This window comes from Littorina saxatilis, linkage group LG12 (assembly GCF_037325665.1).
Source record: "Littorina saxatilis isolate snail1 linkage group LG12, US_GU_Lsax_2.0, whole genome shotgun sequence".
Taxonomy (NCBI): domain Eukaryota; kingdom Metazoa; phylum Mollusca; class Gastropoda; order Littorinimorpha; family Littorinidae; genus Littorina; species Littorina saxatilis.
In genome coordinates this window covers 41,456,774-41,476,628 of record NC_090256.1, presented here as the reverse complement: position 1 = coordinate 41,476,628, position 19,855 = coordinate 41,456,774, and the positions used below count along the sequence as shown (strand labels likewise).

The window sequence follows — 19,855 nt, the reverse complement described above, 5'->3', positions numbered from 1 at the left end:
AAAGTGTAGAGGTCATTGGAGGTCACGACTAAACAAAATATGAGCCCGATCGCTTTGATAGTTTCCGAGAAAAGTCCAACGTTAAGGTGGTGTCTACGGACGGCCGGCCGGACGGCCGGCCGGACAGACTAACACTGACCGATTACATAGAGTCACTTTTTCTCAAGTGACTCAATAACACTCAATATCTGCAGCATTCTGACAAATATTGTGATACAACAGATGTCCTAAACCGCAAAGTAATGGGGGGAGTAAATGAAGCGTGGCGGTTATCCATGGCAGGTTCAAGATGAGTCTATGTATGGACTGTTATTGTATTTGTTTGTCTATGGTCTGTGTTATTGTATTTGTTTGCCTATTGTCTGTGTTATTGAATTTGTTTCTGTATGGTCTGTGTTATTGAATTTGTTTCTCTGTTTTCTGGCGAGTACATTATTTCTCATTGTTATTTAGTCAATTCAAATCACTTGCAGAATGCCGTTTTACCACTGTTGCCTGCTGAAAGCTTCCTTGACAGTTCTTTGACACAACTGCTTTGACATCTGAAGCACTGCGCAAGATCACACAAGTGCTTTCGTGCACAAAAAACCCTCATACAGCTCGGTATTGTCACTGTAATAATGGCTGTATATATACAAGATTACAGAGGTCCCACATGGGACTCTGAAAGCTCATTTTTTACTGAAATTACTCAGTCACACACACCTCACACACACACACACACACACACACACACACACACACACACACACACACACACACGAACAAAAAACCACTTAAAAACCAACATGATGTAAATTCATCGAAAATTTAATTGACAATATTGAGACCATCGATCTATCTAGAGCAAAGCTGTGGTTTATACATTCTGTTACCGCTGATTTTGTCTCACAAAACCCCTCACCTGGGGCTTTGAAATTCACAGAAAATCGACCATTTATGTGAGAAAAAACAGCAGAGACGAGACTGTGATAGGGAAACATGCTCAATGACCTATGCTCCGCTGGGGGCAATGGGCCTATGTAAAAGTAAGTACCGTACTTTCCGGGTGACAAGGAGCTTCGTTATACAAGACGCACCCCCTTCTTTTTAAAAAAAATTGTAATCCAGTCACCCATTGGACGCAGGGGGCCCATAGGGCGCACCAAAATGATCCAGTTTTTGCCATGAGAGGTGGTTCCCCTGTCATATCTGAGAGAGGAAACACTTCCTGCACCGGGGTCAGTGACCGACTTTAACTGAGTGAAAATATGTGTGCTCTGTGTGTGCGGCCAGATCAAAGGCATTGTGATAGCTGGGTGGCCTTGTTTATAGACACGACCTTCTTCCCAGGGGTCAATGACCCAGTTTTTGCCATGAGAGGTGGTTCCCCTGTCATATCTGAGAGAGGAAACACTTCCTGCACCGGGGTCAGTGACCGAGTTTAACAGAGTGGAAATCTGTGTGTGCGGCCAGATCAAAGGCAGGGCAGTACCTAGTAGCTGAAACATGCATTATCACAAGTTGTTTGACTGGTACTCAAGCGGTCTCTTTGATTTTTTTCGTATTTCATACACGGATTAGGCGCTTCGTTATACAAGACGCAGGGGTCGAACTCGAGGAAAAAAGTCGCGCCTTATGACCCGGAAAGTACGGTAAGCAATGCATTTATACGAAAATGTCATTCCTGTAATTCAATATGCGACCCATGGAACACAGTCCTACTGTAACATGCATGTAAGTCCATGAAACAATTTATCACACAGGAGAATAATAGATTGTGAGAATTTTACACATAAGTTGCATGATTAAAAAATAAAACATTTTAGCATTAATATGCATATATGATATCAACACTCATTAAAAAATAAAATTAGTACCAGGGCAAAACAGTGGAAAGTTAAATTTAACGAAGCAAAAACGGAATTGTTAGACATAAAACGTGATAATCTACCAACCGAACCAATCATTTTTACATTTAGTCAAGTTTTGACTAAATGTTTTAACATAGAGGTGGGAATCGAGACGAGGGTCGTGGTGTGTGTGTGTGTGTGTGTGTGTGTGTGTGTGTGTGTGTGTGTCTGTGTGTGTAGAGCGATTCAGACTAAACTACTGGGCCGATCTTTATGAAATTTGACATGAGAGTTCCTGGGTATGATATCCCCGGACGTTTTTTTTCTTTTTTTCGATAAATACCTTTGATGACGTCATATCCGGCTTTTTGTAAAAGTTGAGGCGGTACTGTCACACCCTCATTTTTCAATTAAATTGATTGAAATTTTGGCAAAGCAATCTTCGACGAAGGCCGGGGTTTGGTATTGCATTTCAGCTTGGTGGCTTAAAAACTAATGAGTGAGTTTGGTCATTAAAAATCGGAAACTTGTAATTAAAATTATTTTTTTATTAAACGATCCAAAAACAATTTCATCTTATTCTTCGTCATTTTCTGATTCCAAAAACATATACATATGTTATATTTGAATTAAAAACAAGCTCTGAAAATTAAAAATATAAAAATTATGATCAAAATAAAATTTCCGAAATCGTTTTAAAAACTTCATCTTATTCCTTGTCGGTTCCTGATTCCAAAAACATATAGATATGATATGTTTGGATTAAAAACACGCTCAGAAAGTTAAAACGAAGAGAGGTACAGTAAAGCGTGCTATGAAGCACAGCGCAATCGCTACCGCGCCAAACAGGCTCGTAACTTTCACTGCCTTTTGCACTTGCGGCGGACTACGTTCAGTTTCATTCTGTGAGTTCCACAGCTTGACTAAATGTAGTAATTTCGCCTTACGCGACTTGTTAATAATATTGTTTTGGAAAACGTGAACCAACATAAACATCTTGGCGTAATTTTGCAGAATAATTGTAAATGGGACATCCAAGTGAGAAGCATCATAAAAAAGGTCACCCTCTTAATTAAATGTTTAAGATATTATAAATACAGATTAAATCGTAAAAGTCTGGAAACTATGTACAAATCCTTCGTTCTTCCACGGCTACCTGCATGAAACAGCTGACCATTACTTGACACATTGCCCTAGCTCTGTACCTAGACGCTCGCCTATCTACAATAAATGCACTACCTGTACATTACAGACATGTTGAAATATTGTTAAATGGTAGCGAAAACCTTTCTCTTCGCACCAACAAGCTTATTTTTGAAAGTGTCCAATCGTTTATCTGTAAATCTGGTTGTTTTTGTTAATTTGACTCGGTACGCATATCCATGCCAACAACCCTTATTTTATATACATTTTTCAATTATATATTCAGCGAACTACTGCTTATTTGCACTGGATTACAGTTTACAATGTACTACATGTATGTATATTCTTTTTGTATGCGCTAACCACCTTCATCTTTCATATGTACCTACCATTCTTTCGTCCCACCTCCACCCTCCCCCTCTTCCTCCTGCTAGCTTTTTCCTGTTCTTTTTGGTTTGCTTCAACTATGCTGTTGACCTAGATAGTTCCATAGTTTATAAGTAATGTTTGTCCGACATCATATTTTTGTTAATTTGTAACTACGTAGGGCGCGTAATATAAGCGTTCGCTTGAGTTCATGTCCCTATTGTTTATCGTTGTATTGTTGTGCCATGTTTGATTTAATAAAACATTGTTTAAACCATTACAAAAAGAAGTACAGTTTCAATGCCCATAGGGTTACATATTTTACCAAGTGTTGACATCATCACATACATGTACCATCTTTTGTACATGTATTCATGCACACTTACTCCTGGTAAAATTATTTACCACAATATGAATGCACAGGCAAATTAGTTTACAGGCATCAAATCATCCCATTCATATCATCATTAATATACATAAAACAGCAAGACTATTTACTCATTAGACAAATATTTACAACAGTTTCTATGCACAGATCTTCAGGGGTCAAAACTTTATGTGCACATATGGAAGCAACACTTATTCATTAGAAAAATATTTACCAGAGTGTCAATTCTCAGAAATTGACATTATTTCACAGGTGCAAAAAGCTTGTTCACTTCACAACCACAAATGCACACCACACACACACACATGCACTCACACACACACACACACACACACACAAACACACACGCATGCATACATGCACGCAATCATGCACACACACTCTCTTTTTTTCTCTCACTGAGACAAACTAACTATCCTTGCACAACCACATTAATAGAAAAACGGGTAATAAGAAAAAAAGCCTTGTAATATCACCTTCAATATTTACCAGAGTATCAATGCTCAGCAATAAATATTATTCCACAAGCGCAAAACGTTTGTTCACTGAAGAGCTACACAAACAAGCATGCACGCACAAACACAGACAGACACACAGATACTGACACTCACACACACACGCACGCACACATGCACGCACGTACACACATGCACGCACACGCACACACAGGCAAGGAACAAACGGAAACCGTCATTTCATGGAAGATCTCTTCTCACATGACACGTTCCACTGTACAGAAGAAAGTGGAACCATCCACAAATCAGCAGATCATAGTTTGTAATTTAGTTGGTCTTTGCGCTCTCGAATTTCACACAACATTCTGGCGCGTGTTGCATCATCCGCCGTGGCAAAGATGCCGTCTTTGACGATGCCCAGAACGCGCGGCATGGACTCTTCTCGTGTTCGCAGAAATGGGTTGTACTGCTTCTCCTCTTGAACAATAGAGGGACACTGGAAAGGGGGAAACAATCACAATAAAAAACTCCAGGGGAGATAGCTCTGTCAGTACACAGTGAAACCCCCCTTTTAAGACCTCCTTTCTTTCTTTATTTATTTATTTGGTGTTTAACGTCGTTTTCAACCACGAAGGTTATATCGCGACGAGGAAAGGGGGGAGATGGGATAGAGCCACTTGTTAATTGTTTCTTGTTCACAAAAGCACTAATCAAAAAATTGCTCCAGGGGCTTGCAATGTAGTACAATATATTACCTTACTGGGAGAATGCAAGTTTCCAGTACAAAGGACTTAACATTTCTTACATACTGCTTGACTAAAATCTTTACAAACATTGACTATATTCTATACAAGAAACATTTAACAAGGGTAAAAGGAGAAACAGAATCCGTTAGTCGCCTCTTACGACATGCTGGGGAGCATCGGGTAAATTCTTCCCCCTAACCCTCAGGGGGTTGTAAGACCTCCACTAATCTAAAAAAAATCAGGTCTTTAAAAGGAGGGAGTCCTAAAATGGCGGTAAATTAACAGAGGTTATTTACAGAAAATCTGTGATAACAGCGTCTTAAAAGGTAGGTGGTCTTAAATTGGGGGTTTCTCGGTAGTGGTGTGGACCTGAAACCAGTTTTACGCTATCGGTGCGGGTTCAACCCCAACATTCCGCAGAATATTTATTTCCCAGCGTCACCTTCATGCAGATACATTGACTGACAGCATTAGTTGCTATGTACACACCCAGCATTTTCACACAGAGAAAAGGAGAAAGAGGGACAGAGCGGAAGGAATACAAAAGACAGAGGTTGCACGTGCATGCACTCATACACACATTCGCACAACCACCCACCGACACACACAGAAAGAGAGAACACACACACACACACACACACACAGAAAGAGAGAACACACACACACACAGAAAGAGAGACTTTCTGTGAACAGGGACAGAGAGGAAGGAATACAAAAGACAGAGGATGCATATGTGCATGCACTCATACACACCACCACCCACCGACACGCATACAAAACACACGCACAAACACACACATGCAAGAACACACACACACACACACACACACACACACACACACACACACACACACACACACACACACACACACACACACACACACACACACACACACACACAGAAAGAGAGACTTACTGTGCAAAACCTTTTCTCTCTTTGAGATTTCACCCATTTTAGTTTTTCCTGAAACAGAATTATGGATAACGTTACATAAAGGATATGCAACCATGCTAAGGAAGAACAATACTGTAAACGTATTGTCACACATGCATCATGTTTTAACGTTAAACCATTACACAGACAATGCAAAATAACAATGTAAAAATGTTGATTAAATCTAAAATAGCAAGAAATATTTGATAATAAACACATACATAATATATGTCTATAGCCGGTAGCGAATGAGAAAAAAAAAGAACACATACATGTACATATGTATCAACATCATTTTTTATCTCCAAAATGTGTTTATTGAAATTTAGAAAACTTAAAACATCTACCTGCCCAATACTGCTGAATACTATTTGTTTGTTTGCTTAACGCCCAGCCGACCACGAAGAGCCATATCAGGGCGGTGCTGCTTTGACATATAACGTGCGCCACACACAAGACAGAAGTCGCAGCACAGGCTTCATGTCTCACCTAGTCACATTATTCTGACACCGGACCAACCAGTCCTAGCACTAACCCCATAATGCCAGACGCCAGGCGGAGCAGCCACTAGATTGCAATTTTAAAGTCTTAGGTATGACCCGGCCGGGGTTCGAACCCACGACCTCCCGATCACGGGGCGGACGCCTTACCACTAGGCCAACCGTGCCGGTGCAGCTGCTGAATACTATGACTTATTGATTACTCAGGTGAGTCAAAAAGCACAATATACCTTTGCAGTCTGGTTCTCTGGTTCCAAATGACATGAAAATTCCAGATTTTCCCTGGCATATTCATGTCCTGCACACAAACCATGTGTGTAGGATTACATAATAACACCCAATTATGATGTCAGTGATGCAAGAATAAACTAACAACAAGAAGGGCAAAGCCCATACGACTCACATGCTTGACCTTGACATGGTCAAATAACTAAACCTAGCAATGACATCATACACTAAGAACTGCTTTACACATTTTTCCTACCAAAATACATGTGACCTTGACCCAAGGTCAAGGTCATCCAAGGTCATGCAACACAAAGCTGTTAATTCAAGACATAGGAAGTACAATGGTGCTTATTGGCTCTTTCTACCATGAGATATGGTCACTTTTAGTGGTTCACTACCTTATTTTGGTCACATTTCATAAGGGTCAAAGTGACCTTGATCATATGTGACCAAATGTGTCTCATGATGAAAGCATAACATGTGCCCCACATAATTTTTAAGTTTGAAACAGTTATCTTCCATAGTTCAGGGTCAAGGTCACTTCAAAATATGTATACAATCCAACTTTGAAGAGCTCCTGTGACCTTGACCTTGAAGCAAGGTAAACCAAACTGGTATCAAAAGATGGGGCTTACTTTGCCCTATATATCATATATAGGTGAGGTATTGAATCTCAAAAACTTCAGAGAAAATGGGAAAAATGTAAAAAATAGCTGTTTTTTAGGCAACATTTATGGCCCCTGCGACCTTGACCTTGAAACAAGGTCAAGATGCTATGTATGTTTTTTGGGGCCTTGTCATCATACACCATCTTGCCAAATTTGGTACTGATAGACTGAATAGTGTCCAAGAAATATCCAACGTTAAAGTTTTCCGGACGGACGTCCGGACGGACGGACGGACGGACGACTCGGGTGAGTACATAGACTCACTTTTGCTTCGCATGTGAGTCAAAAATGCATCGTATGTGTGCAAAGTTTAAAACAAATACCATTCCTGTATCAAGAAACTTCAGTAACAACAAACCCAACATTTGAAAAACCTTAATTAGTTTGAAATTTAAATTCCCAGTGAAGGAAAGGAAGTGTACCTGGCCATATAAGTGTGTCGTTTGGAAGTGAATAGATCTGATCCAATGAATGCAGCATTGTTTCAGCAGTGCCTTCAAACATGCGCCCTGCAACATGACACAAAACATGAATCAGTCTACCAGAGAAAACCATTATTTGTACATGTATCACTCTGCATAAGACTCAATCAAATTAAATTATTTTCTGTACAATTACACATCAGCCAGATAAAAATAATCTAGTACTTGAGCTGTTATAAAACACACACAAAACATGTTAAACATATTTTTGTTGGTTTTGTGTTTTAAGAAGTGACATCACACACCAAAAATGGTTCTTGTGTTTTGGTTATCCAGGAGTCAGTTGTCAGGGAGAAGTTGTCCTACCATGGGGGTAGGCAGTTGTCCTTTGAGGGGAAAATGTCCAGGAAGCAGTTGTCAGAGGGAAATTGTCTGAGGGCAATATTGTCTGAAGGGCAATTTTCCAAGAGGCAATATACGATGTTCGGAAATATCTGTCAGGTTTGTATGGGTTGTGAAAGAGTGAATGCCCTTGCTTTTGAGAGACAAACAATCCACACGTGCTGGTGTCCGCGTGTTTCAGACACAACCCCTCGCTAGTGACTGTCCTGTGATGTCACGTGGAAAATTGTACATTTTCCCCACTGTATCATAATGAAAGGAGGGCAAATACAAGCATCCTTACCACACCCAGCCAGGAAGAGGAGATCTCCGGAGAAGATGGAATCACCGACGCCATACGGCGACCCATCAAGGATGTAGACCATGTGACCCGTGGTGTGACCTGGTGTGATCATCGTGTTGAACTTCAGGCCTCCAAACTCCAGGGTTTCACCTGCCTGCAGTGGGCTAAAAATAGACATAGAAAACATCACTTCAATGTTTGACCAAGAGTGATCATTGTGCGGAACTTCAGGGCTGAGGTGCACAAAGCAAAACTGGGTGGCACCAAACATGGTGAGAGCCAGCCGTGGGGTCAGATTTGTTGAAATTGAGATTTGTTGTGATTTCAATCAATTAGACAGGGCGGGGATGTAGCTCAGATGGTAGCGCGCTGGATTTGTATCCAGTTGGCCGCTGTCAGCGTGAGTTCGTCCCCACGTTCGGCGAGAGATTTATTTCTCAGAGTCAACTTTGTGTGCAGACTTTCCTCGGTGTCTGAACACCCCCGTGTGTACACGCAAGCACAAGACCAAGTGCGCACGAAAAAGATCCTGTAATCCATGTCAGAGTTCGGTGTGTTATAGAAACAAGAAAATACCCAGCATGCTTCCTCCGAAAACGGCGTATGGCTGGCTAAATGGCGGGGAAAAAAAGTCATACACGTAAAATTCCACTTGTGCAAAAAACACAAGTGTACGTGGGAGTTTCAGCCCACAAACGCAGAAGAAGAAGAAATCAATTAGACCCAGCGGCTGGTTCCCTCAGCTCACCTCAGCCCTGGCCTCCAAACTCTAGGGTTTCACCTGCCTGCAGTGGGCTGAACATAGACATAAAAAAGTTCTTTTAAGGTTTTAACAGATGTGATCGTTGTGTGGAACTTCAGGCCTCCAAACTCTAGGGTTTCACCTGCCTGCAGTGGGCTGAACATAGACATAAAAAAGTTCTTTTAAGGTTTTAACAGATGTGATCGTTGTGTGGAACTTCAGGCCTCCAAACTCTAGGGTTTCACCTGCCAGCAGTGGGCTGAACATAGACACAGAAAAGTCACTTCAAAGTGTGAACAGGTGTGATCATTAGGCTTTCCTGCAGTGGGCTGAGAGTCACAGACATAGAAAAGGTAATTTCAAAGTGTTTCAGTAAAACCATAATACTGTATGTACGCTCCTCACCATACAGATACAAGAGGTTGAAGATTGGAAACTGTGTTTGCAATTAAACTACTATCAGCTGACTCCAAATGTTACGAATGAGTCCAGGTAAAAACCTTGTGCTAAATTTCTCAACTGTAAATACTTATCTAAACAAGAAGGGCAAAGCCCATACGACTCACATGCTTGACCTTGACCTTTGCATGACCTTGACCGTCAGGGTCAAGGTCAAATAACTAAACCTAGCAATGACATACACTAAGAACTGCTTTACACATTTTTCCTACCAAAATACATGTGACCTTGACCCAAGGTCAAGGTTATCCAAGGTCATGCAACACAAAGCTGTTAATTCAAGACATAGGAAGTACAATGGTGCTTATTGGCTCTTTCTACCATGAGATAGGGTCACTTTTAGTGGTTCACTACCTTATTTTGGTCACATTTCATAAGGGTCAAAGTGACCTTGACCTTGATCATATGTGACCAAATGTGTCTCATGATGAAAGCATAACATGTGCCCCACATAATTTTTTAAGTTTGAAACAGTTATCTTCCATAGTTCAGGGTCAAGGTCACTTCAAAATATATATACAATCCAACTTTGAAGAGCTCCTGTGACCTTGACCTTGAAGCAAGGTAAACCAAACTGGTATCAAAAGATGGGGCTTACTTTGCCCTATATATCATATATAGGTGAGGTATTCAATCTCAAAAACCTCAGAGAAAATGTGAAAAATGTGAAAAATAGCTGTTTTTTAGACAACATTTATGGCCCCTGCGACCTTGACCTTGAAGCAAGGTCAAGATGCTATGTATGTTTTTTGGGGCCTTGTCATCATACATCATCTTGCCAAATTTGGTACTGATAGACTGAATAGTGTCCAAGAAATATCCAACGTTAAAAGTTTTCCGGACGGACGTCCGGACGGATGTCCGGACGGACGGGGGGGACGGACGGACAGACGACTCGGGTGAGTACATAGACTCACTTTTGCTTCGCATGTGAGTCAAAAACGGCTTACTGTGTTATATCATGAACGTGATCTGAGCCACTGCCATACACTCTGATGTTAGGATAGTGCTGACGCATCTCCTTGTTGCCGCCGCTGTGGTCCCTGCACAGCAGACAACATAAACACACATCATGCTTCACCAGACAATTTTGTGTGTGTGTGAAGTTTTTAAAAACATACGACAGCGATTAACCCCCCAAAAAAACGACCTTCCAAACACACATAGGCGAAACACATTGTGGGCAGCGATCACTGTAGGCCAACAATCATAATAAAACAGAAACTAGTAATGGCTCCACCATACAAGTGTTTAAGTGCTGGATCACTTGACCAAACAAGATTCAACCAAATGATACATATATCAAACAGATAGCCATTTTGAGGTCTTTCACCCCAACCCAATTCTGCATCAGAGTTGCCAACTGATACGGATTTCCCGTATCGGATACGGATTTTTCGTGATTTTCGAGTGATACGGCGTATCACGGGGATTGATACGGAAAAACTTCATTGATACGGGAAATTTCAAAAATGACATTTGTAAAAAAAAAAGGGGGGAGAAATATTCCGATTGGACGAAAGCGTGAGATCGGTTTCCGATCACAGTTCCGTTCATGTTTTGCTGTTCTTGAATGAGCTTCAATATCCCCCCGGCCTCCGAGTCCATGTCCGATGCTGATATCTTCGCGGCACTTGGTGCAAAACGCGAAATGTATGCCGCGTCTTGTCGATTCGGAGATGAAGTCATACTCTTGTTTGTAACTCTTTTCAAATTTTACAAGAACTTTCGGGCGCTGGACCGTTGTTTTCTTCATTTTGTGGTCGTCTGCTGCTGCTTCTTCTGCTTCTCATCCACATTCGACTGAAGCGCATGCGCTAGCCACAAATCTCGCCTATTCTCGTTTAGTTTCGATTTTGATCACAGCGTTTGTGTGACGAAGCCTCGCGCTAAACGAGATTTCAGAAGTGAAACTACGCCGAGTACAGGCGCTTGAAAATACACTCCAGTCATTATATAACTATACTCGAAAAATGTTTAATCGGGAAACTTTTGCACTATTCGGGAAAATCCGGGACTGGACATAAAATCAGGAATGTGAAGAATGGATTTTGCCTGTGTTCATTATAGTTTATAGATAAATCATGAAATGATAATAAGAAAGCATATTCAATACACATCACTTTTTCATACAATTCAAATCAATACTGATTTTAGTTCATTATCAGAACAGAAGCACTGAAATCAGTATTGATTGGCATTTTATGATGAAATTGATTGATCTTTATACCATGCACCTCACTACCATAAACACAACTTTCAAATTCTGCCTTACGCGGTAATACCGCGGTGCCGCGCGCTATGTACAGTTTTTTGGCCTGATGATACAGTTTTTTGGTAATGTGATACAGGAAAACATTGATAGGGGTTGACATGTATGCTGCATCTACTGAGATAATATTCAAGAAATCAAAAACATTCCCCTGCCATCATTCCAAAACAAAATTAAGTCTCTCCCTTTTCTACATCATCCTCGACATATTTTCCTCACAACCATAGGGATAACATTCCAAGAAACTGAAGAATTTACATCAGACTCTAACAGATGTTCAGGGACCCACATTTAAATATTTTCAATATAGGACAGAAAGTATTAGAATATGAGAAAGATGTAACGGCAAAACCAATCGTTACCAGTGTTTGTGAGTGACCAGGACTGCATCTGGCATTATGTTCCTGCCGCTCAAATAAACCTGGAACACAAACAGACATACCCACATAGACACACACAGTTTTATCGTATACAAGGAACTACAGGTAAAAAGATTAATAGAAAGCTGTAATTAAGCTGAGTGAGTAAGTTGGTCCTTGCAGTCCCTAAATAGCTTTTGGCTGTCAGATGTAACCGAGTGCTGTAACAGTACGATCACCTCGGGAGGCGAAGTGCAATCAAACAGGATTGAAAATGTTTGGGCTAATTTCTTAGCCCTATAAAAACTGTTATGCAAACCCGAAGGTTTCCATGAACATACAGACAATCGGAAACCACCAGACCCCATCACAAACAGAATTCTACAATCCACCGGTGTTGACTTAAAGGCCAACAACTCGGGTGCAGAATCTGCTGTGAAAGGAGCGGTAGCCTCCCCTGTCACAATCACCCCCGTTTGAATTGTGAAGAACCATGATCTATTTTAAATGGGAGAGATTTCTCTTCATACACATGTGCGGAGAGTCTTGTCATACAGTTAAAGCTCAAGAGTACAAATAAAACATTGGCTTTAGAAAGAATGAGGGCACACAATGCAGCTCTGATCCAATTTTGACTACCCAGGATACTGTCCCCTGATGTGTGTGTGTGTCTCCCAACGGTCCTTACCAAGTCTTGAAGGCCTGAGATGTTCATGAGCCACCATGTTCAGCGCGCTATACAGTGCGTTATAGAAGTGACAGGTTGAAGGTTTGCAGTCAGACTGATCATTGTGACAACCACTCAGGCTTTTAATATGGCAAGCAGTGGGAGACTTGGGTAGACCAGTCAGGACACAGACACATGTACATCACGGGAAAGTATCTACGGTACAGTTGAACCCCCTTTAAAAAAAAAACCAATTTCAGACTTCCTCCCTTTTATGGTTAAGGCCCTGTTTTTTCAAACTTTTTGTTTATAACCTTTGTAAATTTACCCCTATTTTAAGACTCCCTCTTTTTTAAGACCTGATTTTCTTAGATTTGTGAAGGTCTTAAAGCGGGGGTTCCACTGTAGTCACAGGTAGATCGGAGCTTTGTCATGCCCCCTATTTTTTTCCCAAACCCAATTTATTAGTTTTATCAGTACTCTTCAGCTTTAAGAGAACTGTTAAAAGTAAAAAGTGCTACAACTTAATTACCCCGGTCTTCTGTCTTTCACATTACCTTTTTCTTTTAAGACAAAAACATTTAGAACCCTGAGGAACATTGCGCCCTGAAGCATAAATCCGGTAACTAGTGTAAGCGTGATACTAAAATTTAGGAGAGTATATAAAATAAGGCTATCCTCCCTTCCAATGGCTGGTCCCACTGCAAGCTGTCGGCAGAGATGTGCCTTTGGCATTACCAGTGATACTACCGTATTTGACGGATTACAAGACGCACCGTTTTATAAGCCGCACCCCCGACTTTTAACAAAAACATTGGGACCAGCCACGTATAGGCCGCGTCACTATATTAGCCGCCGTCGAAAAAAATATAATCAGATCGTGTCAATCAATCAAAACAACCAGGCAAACAAAAGTACGGTATTTGGCGAAATCGGCTCCGAGAATAAACAAGTGAAACAAAGAAGAAAAGTGAAAAAGTTTGAAGAAAAATATCACACACACAATTTGTAACCAACACACACATGTAGTCCCGCCCGGAATAAGCTTTTTTGGGATGATTTACGACTTTTGCGCACATTTCGAGCAGACGAAAACACAACATGGCGGCTCTCGCTCTTCCAACTATCGCAAGACACAAAAAACCGAAATCGCGCGCGTGCGCGCGAGATCCTGATACATCCGGTGTTTCTCTGTACGCTATCTTGTCACGACAACTTGTTGACAAACGAAGATTCGCGAAAGAAAGAGAAAAGCGCCGAGTCTTGAGTAGAGAGCTAATAAAGTACCGGTAATCGCTAATCGAGCGAAATGAAAATCCGCGGCGACTTCCATTAAGTGAATGCTATTCAAGCAGGGTCCCCACTGGTTTTTAGAAACAAAATTCCATGACTTTTCCATGACTTTCCATGAGCCTCAATAACATTTTCCATGACTAGATCCACAGGTCGCCATTTCCGAACACGCAAACGTTTTACGTCTTGTCACTGCCAGTTTTGACACTGGCTTGCTTTGCACTGAATTTGAGTCAGTTTCTACGCAGTGTCTCTTCGACAAGCAAGTCAAGCATTTGCTACGCAGTCAGATTATCGGTAATGTTTGCTGGTCCTGTCATTTCACTAAACTGGACCAGCCACTGTTTGTATCCATCTGCACTTTCGTAAATTCCGTTTCGTAACCGTCACTGTGACTTGACGAACTGTCATTTTTTTCACCGCGATACACAGTTCATTGCGAAGATCTTCCTCGGTAATTCGTTCCAATTCTGCATACTTTTTGTTGTCAAGAAACAACTCGAAAGAAAGTTTCAAACTCATCATCCTCCATCTTGCTTGTCGAAGCGCTAAAGTACTTTATCGATGCAAAAACAAAAGCAGAAAACTTCGATGAAACCGACTCAAATGCAGCGCAGACGACACGAGGAGATAACAGAAGGAAGTGAGCCTTGCTTTGGCTCAAGTGCCGTTAAAAATACCGTTATTCTCGTATGCAAATACGAACGAGAAGTTGGTCATACGAACAAGCCTTGTGCTGGCGATGCAAATCGGGGAATGACTGGGCAACAAAAATCGCCGCTGGCGTGCTAAAGGTTAATTTTTTTTTCTTTCTTATTTTTGGTTAAATTCCATGACTTTCCATGACTTGAAATTCCAGGACTTTCCAGGCCTGGAAAATTAAAAATCAAATTCCATGACTTTCCAGGTTTTCCATGACCTGTACGAACCCTGTTCAAATTTAGGTAACGTTTTAGCCGCATCTTTTTATAAGCCGCAATGCGATTTTTTTTTTTTAAAAGTCGCGGCTTGCAGTCCGTCAAATACGGTATACAACAAACACAAATATCAAAGAAAGCAGTTTATTTAAGTATACCTGAACTGGTTCTGCATGACCTGGATCAATGACCACAGAAGTGTTGGTGCGCCGATCTGTGACCAGGTAGGCATAGTTGTCTAACAGCATAGGTATGGGTACAATCTGAAGGTCTGAAAATAAAAGAAATTACTGTCATGGAAGTGGTTTTGTTGTTGTTTACATTTTATCTCTCTTTTTACACAGTTGTAATATAACTATGGAATACTAAAATTACCAAATGCTTCAATCATTTCTTCACTGTGCATGGCAAACTTCAGGAAGATTACCTATCAACATTTTAACACTTGAGTTCAATGTATTTGAATAATTTTTCTCTAAAAATTGTACACAATGAAAGCTAAAAACAAAGAAAAAAATGAAAAACAGCACTGACAGAAACAAATTAAAATATCTTGAAAAAAAATGTTATTGTTATCATATCATGATTACCCCCATAGTCAAATGGTGTCAAATTTGAGTGATGTCCTCCACAATCCTTCAATTTCTCTTTGGCTTTGGCGATATCACGCTGATGGTAGTAATAGCCAACTCTTGTCCTTGTGTAGAAGAAGTACCTGGAACATAAACATACACATTTGTCAAGTAACTGGAACATAAACATACACATTTGTCAAGTAACTGGAACATAAACATACATGTAACTGGAACATAAACATACACATTTGTCAAGTAACTGGAACATAAACATGTATACACATTTGTCAAGTACCTGGAACATAAACATACACATTTGTTTTGCATGTACCTACATGAACTGCTAAAAAAACAACAGCAACAAGAGGCGAAGCCTTCAAGGCTCACGTAAGAAATCGACAAACAGTAACACAAATTCAATCACTCCGTCACACATACACACACACACACAGGTGAAACTGTGCAAGAAAGCGAGACCCTGGATCTGCCAACTAGTCTCGGCCCGCTCACAATAAGAATGACCGAGACTTTCAGTAATTCCTTTGCGTGACGTCTAACCCTCTTACGTCATAATGTGACGTCTTTAAATAGTTTCTATCACACACGTCAAACACTTTTGACCGAGACGTAATCTTCTTATGCGAGCTTTATCCATAGACTCGGAAATGTTAAAGTTTCTATCACACACACACGCACGCACGCACGCACGCACGCACGCACGCACAGACAGACAAAGTTTATCATCGCATAGGCTACACTTACGTGAGCCAAAAACACAAACAGAATTACACATTAACATGCTTCCATTTGAAACTTCGAGGTCGTCATCGTGGATCGCTCCGTCGGGCTTCAATTAGACTTTGGGAGGGCGTCAATCCACGATGAAGACCGAGAAATTTCAAATGGAAGCATGTTAATGTTATTGTAATTCAATCTGACGACGATCTCTTTCCTGCTTTTATGCGATGATAAACAGACAGAATCGGTTCTGTTCTGTTCACACACTACTCTCAGTCCACCTACCTGCAAGGGTCAAGTCCCAAGACATATGTCTCTGTATTCCTATCTAATTATCACTCTCCTCCTGTTTTGTTTTCTTTCACATACATTTTCCCTTCTTTTTTGACGGGTTTCTGGACAGCAAACTCTAAAACAAATTCTTTTCATCACAAAAGCGATCTTTGGAATTGACTGACGTAGTCCGGAAAAATTCATGCATCAACTTACGTCACGTATTCGACGTCATCACTTCGCATACCTTATGGTCTCGGTATTTATTTCCTACTTGTAAAATGACCCTCAAAGCTAACCGAGACTAGTTGAGGTTGTATCAATGCGCCTCGCCAGCAGGTGGTTAATGGCATTTTTAGCGAGTGGTTATCGACAATTAATGACCGGTAATTTTTAATGAGTTGGGGCATTCTGACCAATCACAGGATCTGTTTCATTAAAACGCCAACTTGATTGAATTACAATTATCATTGACAGGATCATAACATCTGTTTCAATGACTGAGTTGTCAATGAGAAATTGCTCAAAGACATACCTTTTTAATTTTTTTAATTTATAGAACGCATAAATGACTGGGTACTGACCTGAAATTTTAACATAGATATTATGTACTGTATTCTGAATTGCCCTTGTGTCAAAGAATTAGTACAGGCCTGAAAGTGGCCAGTATTTTACTTGTTATGCGAGTACAAACATATGTAACTGGCGAGTAGAAAAATCATCTACTTGCCAAATGCAAATAAAGTTGCTGAAACAAATTGTTTGTTTGGCTAGTAAAGTTTTCTCTCTGGCTAGTACATTTTCAGAATCACTAGCCAAAGGCGAGTACATTATTTGTTGGACTTTCAGGGCTGTAGTACATTATTTCTTGGTACATTGCCTTCAATACTATCATTATAATAATAAAACATGGTGGTTCCATTAAAATCAGCCGTGCTGCATACCATGCAGAATCAGAGATATAGTACCTTTTGATGCAAGAAACTACACACCAGTGTTGTTGCCAGGCCTCAGTCTTCATTCTCTGACGCATTCCTTTCTGATTTGACGCATTGGACTTAGCCTTGTCCGGTCGATGGACCGATAGTTTTTACGTTTTGTTGGTCAACTGACCGATACATATATATTCGTACAAGGCGGACAAGGTCTGCAATGAATGGAATGGGAGTTGCAAAGTCGGAAAACAAACCCCGATCGAAATGCTCATGTTCGCTACGAGTGAAAATGCACTCGGTGCCGAGTCCGTGTTTGTCGTCATTGACACTCGATCGAGGCTGCGTTTACGGAAATACTCGTTCCAGATGGTGTACCTATTTACCGAAAACAGCGCAAACAGCGGAAAGTTACTTACATTTGAAATAATGTTGTAAGTCTAGCAATGTTAACTTCATATTAGGCCTAAAAAAAAATAGCTGTGGTTACGGTAACCCGACCTACCCTATTTTTAGGGGCCGACCCTATAACTTTTTATTACATTTGTCAACAACAACAAAAACCAAGAAAACGAGTGCAGAAAACGCAATGAAAGCGAAAGCGCCCGAGTCGCACACTTATTTCCCTGTCAAGTAGGTTTAATTTATACACATTAGAAAAAAAAGTTTTTAAAAAAAAAGTGATTGCCTACCTTCCTACCCTATTTCTTTTGGCTATGTTACCGTAACCACACCTATTTTTTTTTTGGCCTCATTAAGTTTTTTGTACTTAAAGTTTAAGTTTATATTACATTTAATGTGTACTGCCAAAAATCAGCAAATGAGCGCCATACACTAAATTTCTGTGAGAATCAGATAATAAAGTTAAAGTGTTATCATTGTTCAATGGCTTTATTGTCATTTTTGCGTAAAAAGATAGATTTAACTCCGGACTGTAAGTTATTTTGCATTGCATGTATCAAAGGTATGGCGGTACAATTTGGACCTATTGTTTTTTTAAAGCCAGGACATTGGGACCGATTGGATTTTTTTTAGGGAGGTCCAAATGACCTATTGTCTTCTTAGGCTGGCAACAATAACACTCACACACACAGTCACACACACAGGGTTATTTAGAATATTTTTGAACATGATCGAAATATTCCGTCAGAGGTAATCTTGAACTTTAGCGTGTTAAATTCATAGCTCAGAATCCAGTGACATTCTTTACTTTCTTTTGATACAAGTCCATGTAAGCAAGCCAAAGAATATTTGTCGTGAAATTGACGGATTGAGCTTCAAACTTAAGCATAATTACTTAATTTGGTTGTTCAATCGACGAAAATGCACCGAAAATGGCGTACGTTGTCAACCATGGGACATTATTTACACAAAAGAGTTGTCTCCCTTGTCCGATCATACAGATAATTCCTTCTTTGAGCCATGTAAACAAAATGCATTCGTACAGTTCATCTGAGTTCATTCCGTAACTTCAAAGGGATCTAAAATTACTTGTTATGATTACAAGTGCAGGTTCTACAAATTTGGAGACTTAAATGCCTCTGAATTCTGAGCTATGAATTTAACACGCTAAAGTTCAAGATTACCGTCAACTTTTACCTGATGATGTCAGTTACTTCAGGGCATGTACTGCCAAAAGATCGGGAAAATCGAAAGCAGCTCACTCAGTCACTGTACCGATCTTTGTGACATTTGTGTTGTACGTGCTGCTGATGCGGGTAACTTCGGTAAAATTGCTCGAAAACAAGTGCGCACTGTGGCCATAAAGTCCTTCAACAGGAAATAATTGAAACACCTACCCAATGCGAAACATACATCCTCCAGCTTTGGCCATCGTCGTCGTCGACACGCCCTAAACGAAAACTTGTTGTCAGCAAGGTTGGATATTGACTGTGCAAAAGAAAATTTCTTCTGCTCCACTCACACCGGAAGTAAACAATCAAGAACGCCTACTCTGTAAGAAGCAATCAGTGAGTAACTTCCCTTGTCTTAGTCACTGACTTCGGTCACTGAAAAGAATCCGTGGTCCAATGATCACAAAAGACAGATCATTGCCAAATGTACATTAGCCCATTACGCCCCCACGCCCCCCTCCAACAAATTTGACTTGTGTAAAGTACTACGAGATTGGTTCTGCATAACAGAACTGTTCTCAGCACTATTTTAGAAAAGCAATTAACCTTTCAGCTTTATTTGAAAAAAGACCAAGTATTAAAATGTTGATGTTAGCCCACACACACCTGGACACACAGGGATTCAGT

General features: G+C 40.5%; 1 protein-coding gene across 1 annotated transcript; it reads right to left on the bottom strand.

Annotated features, from left to right (window-relative positions):
- Positions 1–798: 798 nt before the first annotated feature.
- Positions 799–19,549, bottom strand: LOC138981967 (probable hydrolase PNKD). The gene is made up of 10 exons (XM_070355153.1): positions 19,394–19,549; positions 15,667–15,791; positions 15,235–15,347; positions 12,203–12,261; positions 10,519–10,611; positions 8,368–8,531; positions 7,683–7,769; positions 6,595–6,662; positions 5,847–5,894; positions 799–4,680 (listed from the first exon to the last, which is right to left on the bottom strand). The coding sequence occupies exons 1-10, from the start codon at positions 19,426–19,428 to the stop codon at positions 4,498–4,500; spliced, it is 975 nt and encodes a 324-aa protein (XP_070211254.1). The 5' UTR covers positions 19,429–19,549; the 3' UTR covers positions 799–4,497.
- Positions 19,550–19,855: the final 306 nt, after the last annotated feature.

Bases quoted from the DNA above. Each gene is read 5' to 3' on its own strand.
- LOC138981967 (XM_070355153.1), bottom strand. From the start codon at position 19,428: ATGGCCAAAGCTGGAGGATGTATGTTTCGCATTGG. The intron at 6,663-7,682 runs GTACACTTCCTT...GTTTGTGTGCAG, and splicing joins CGACACACTTATATGGCCAG to GACATGAATATGCCAGGGAA. The intron at 4,681-5,846 runs GTAAGTCTCTCT...CCCCCTTTCCAG, and splicing joins GAGAGAAAAGGTTTTGCACA to TGTCCCTCTATTGTTCAAGA.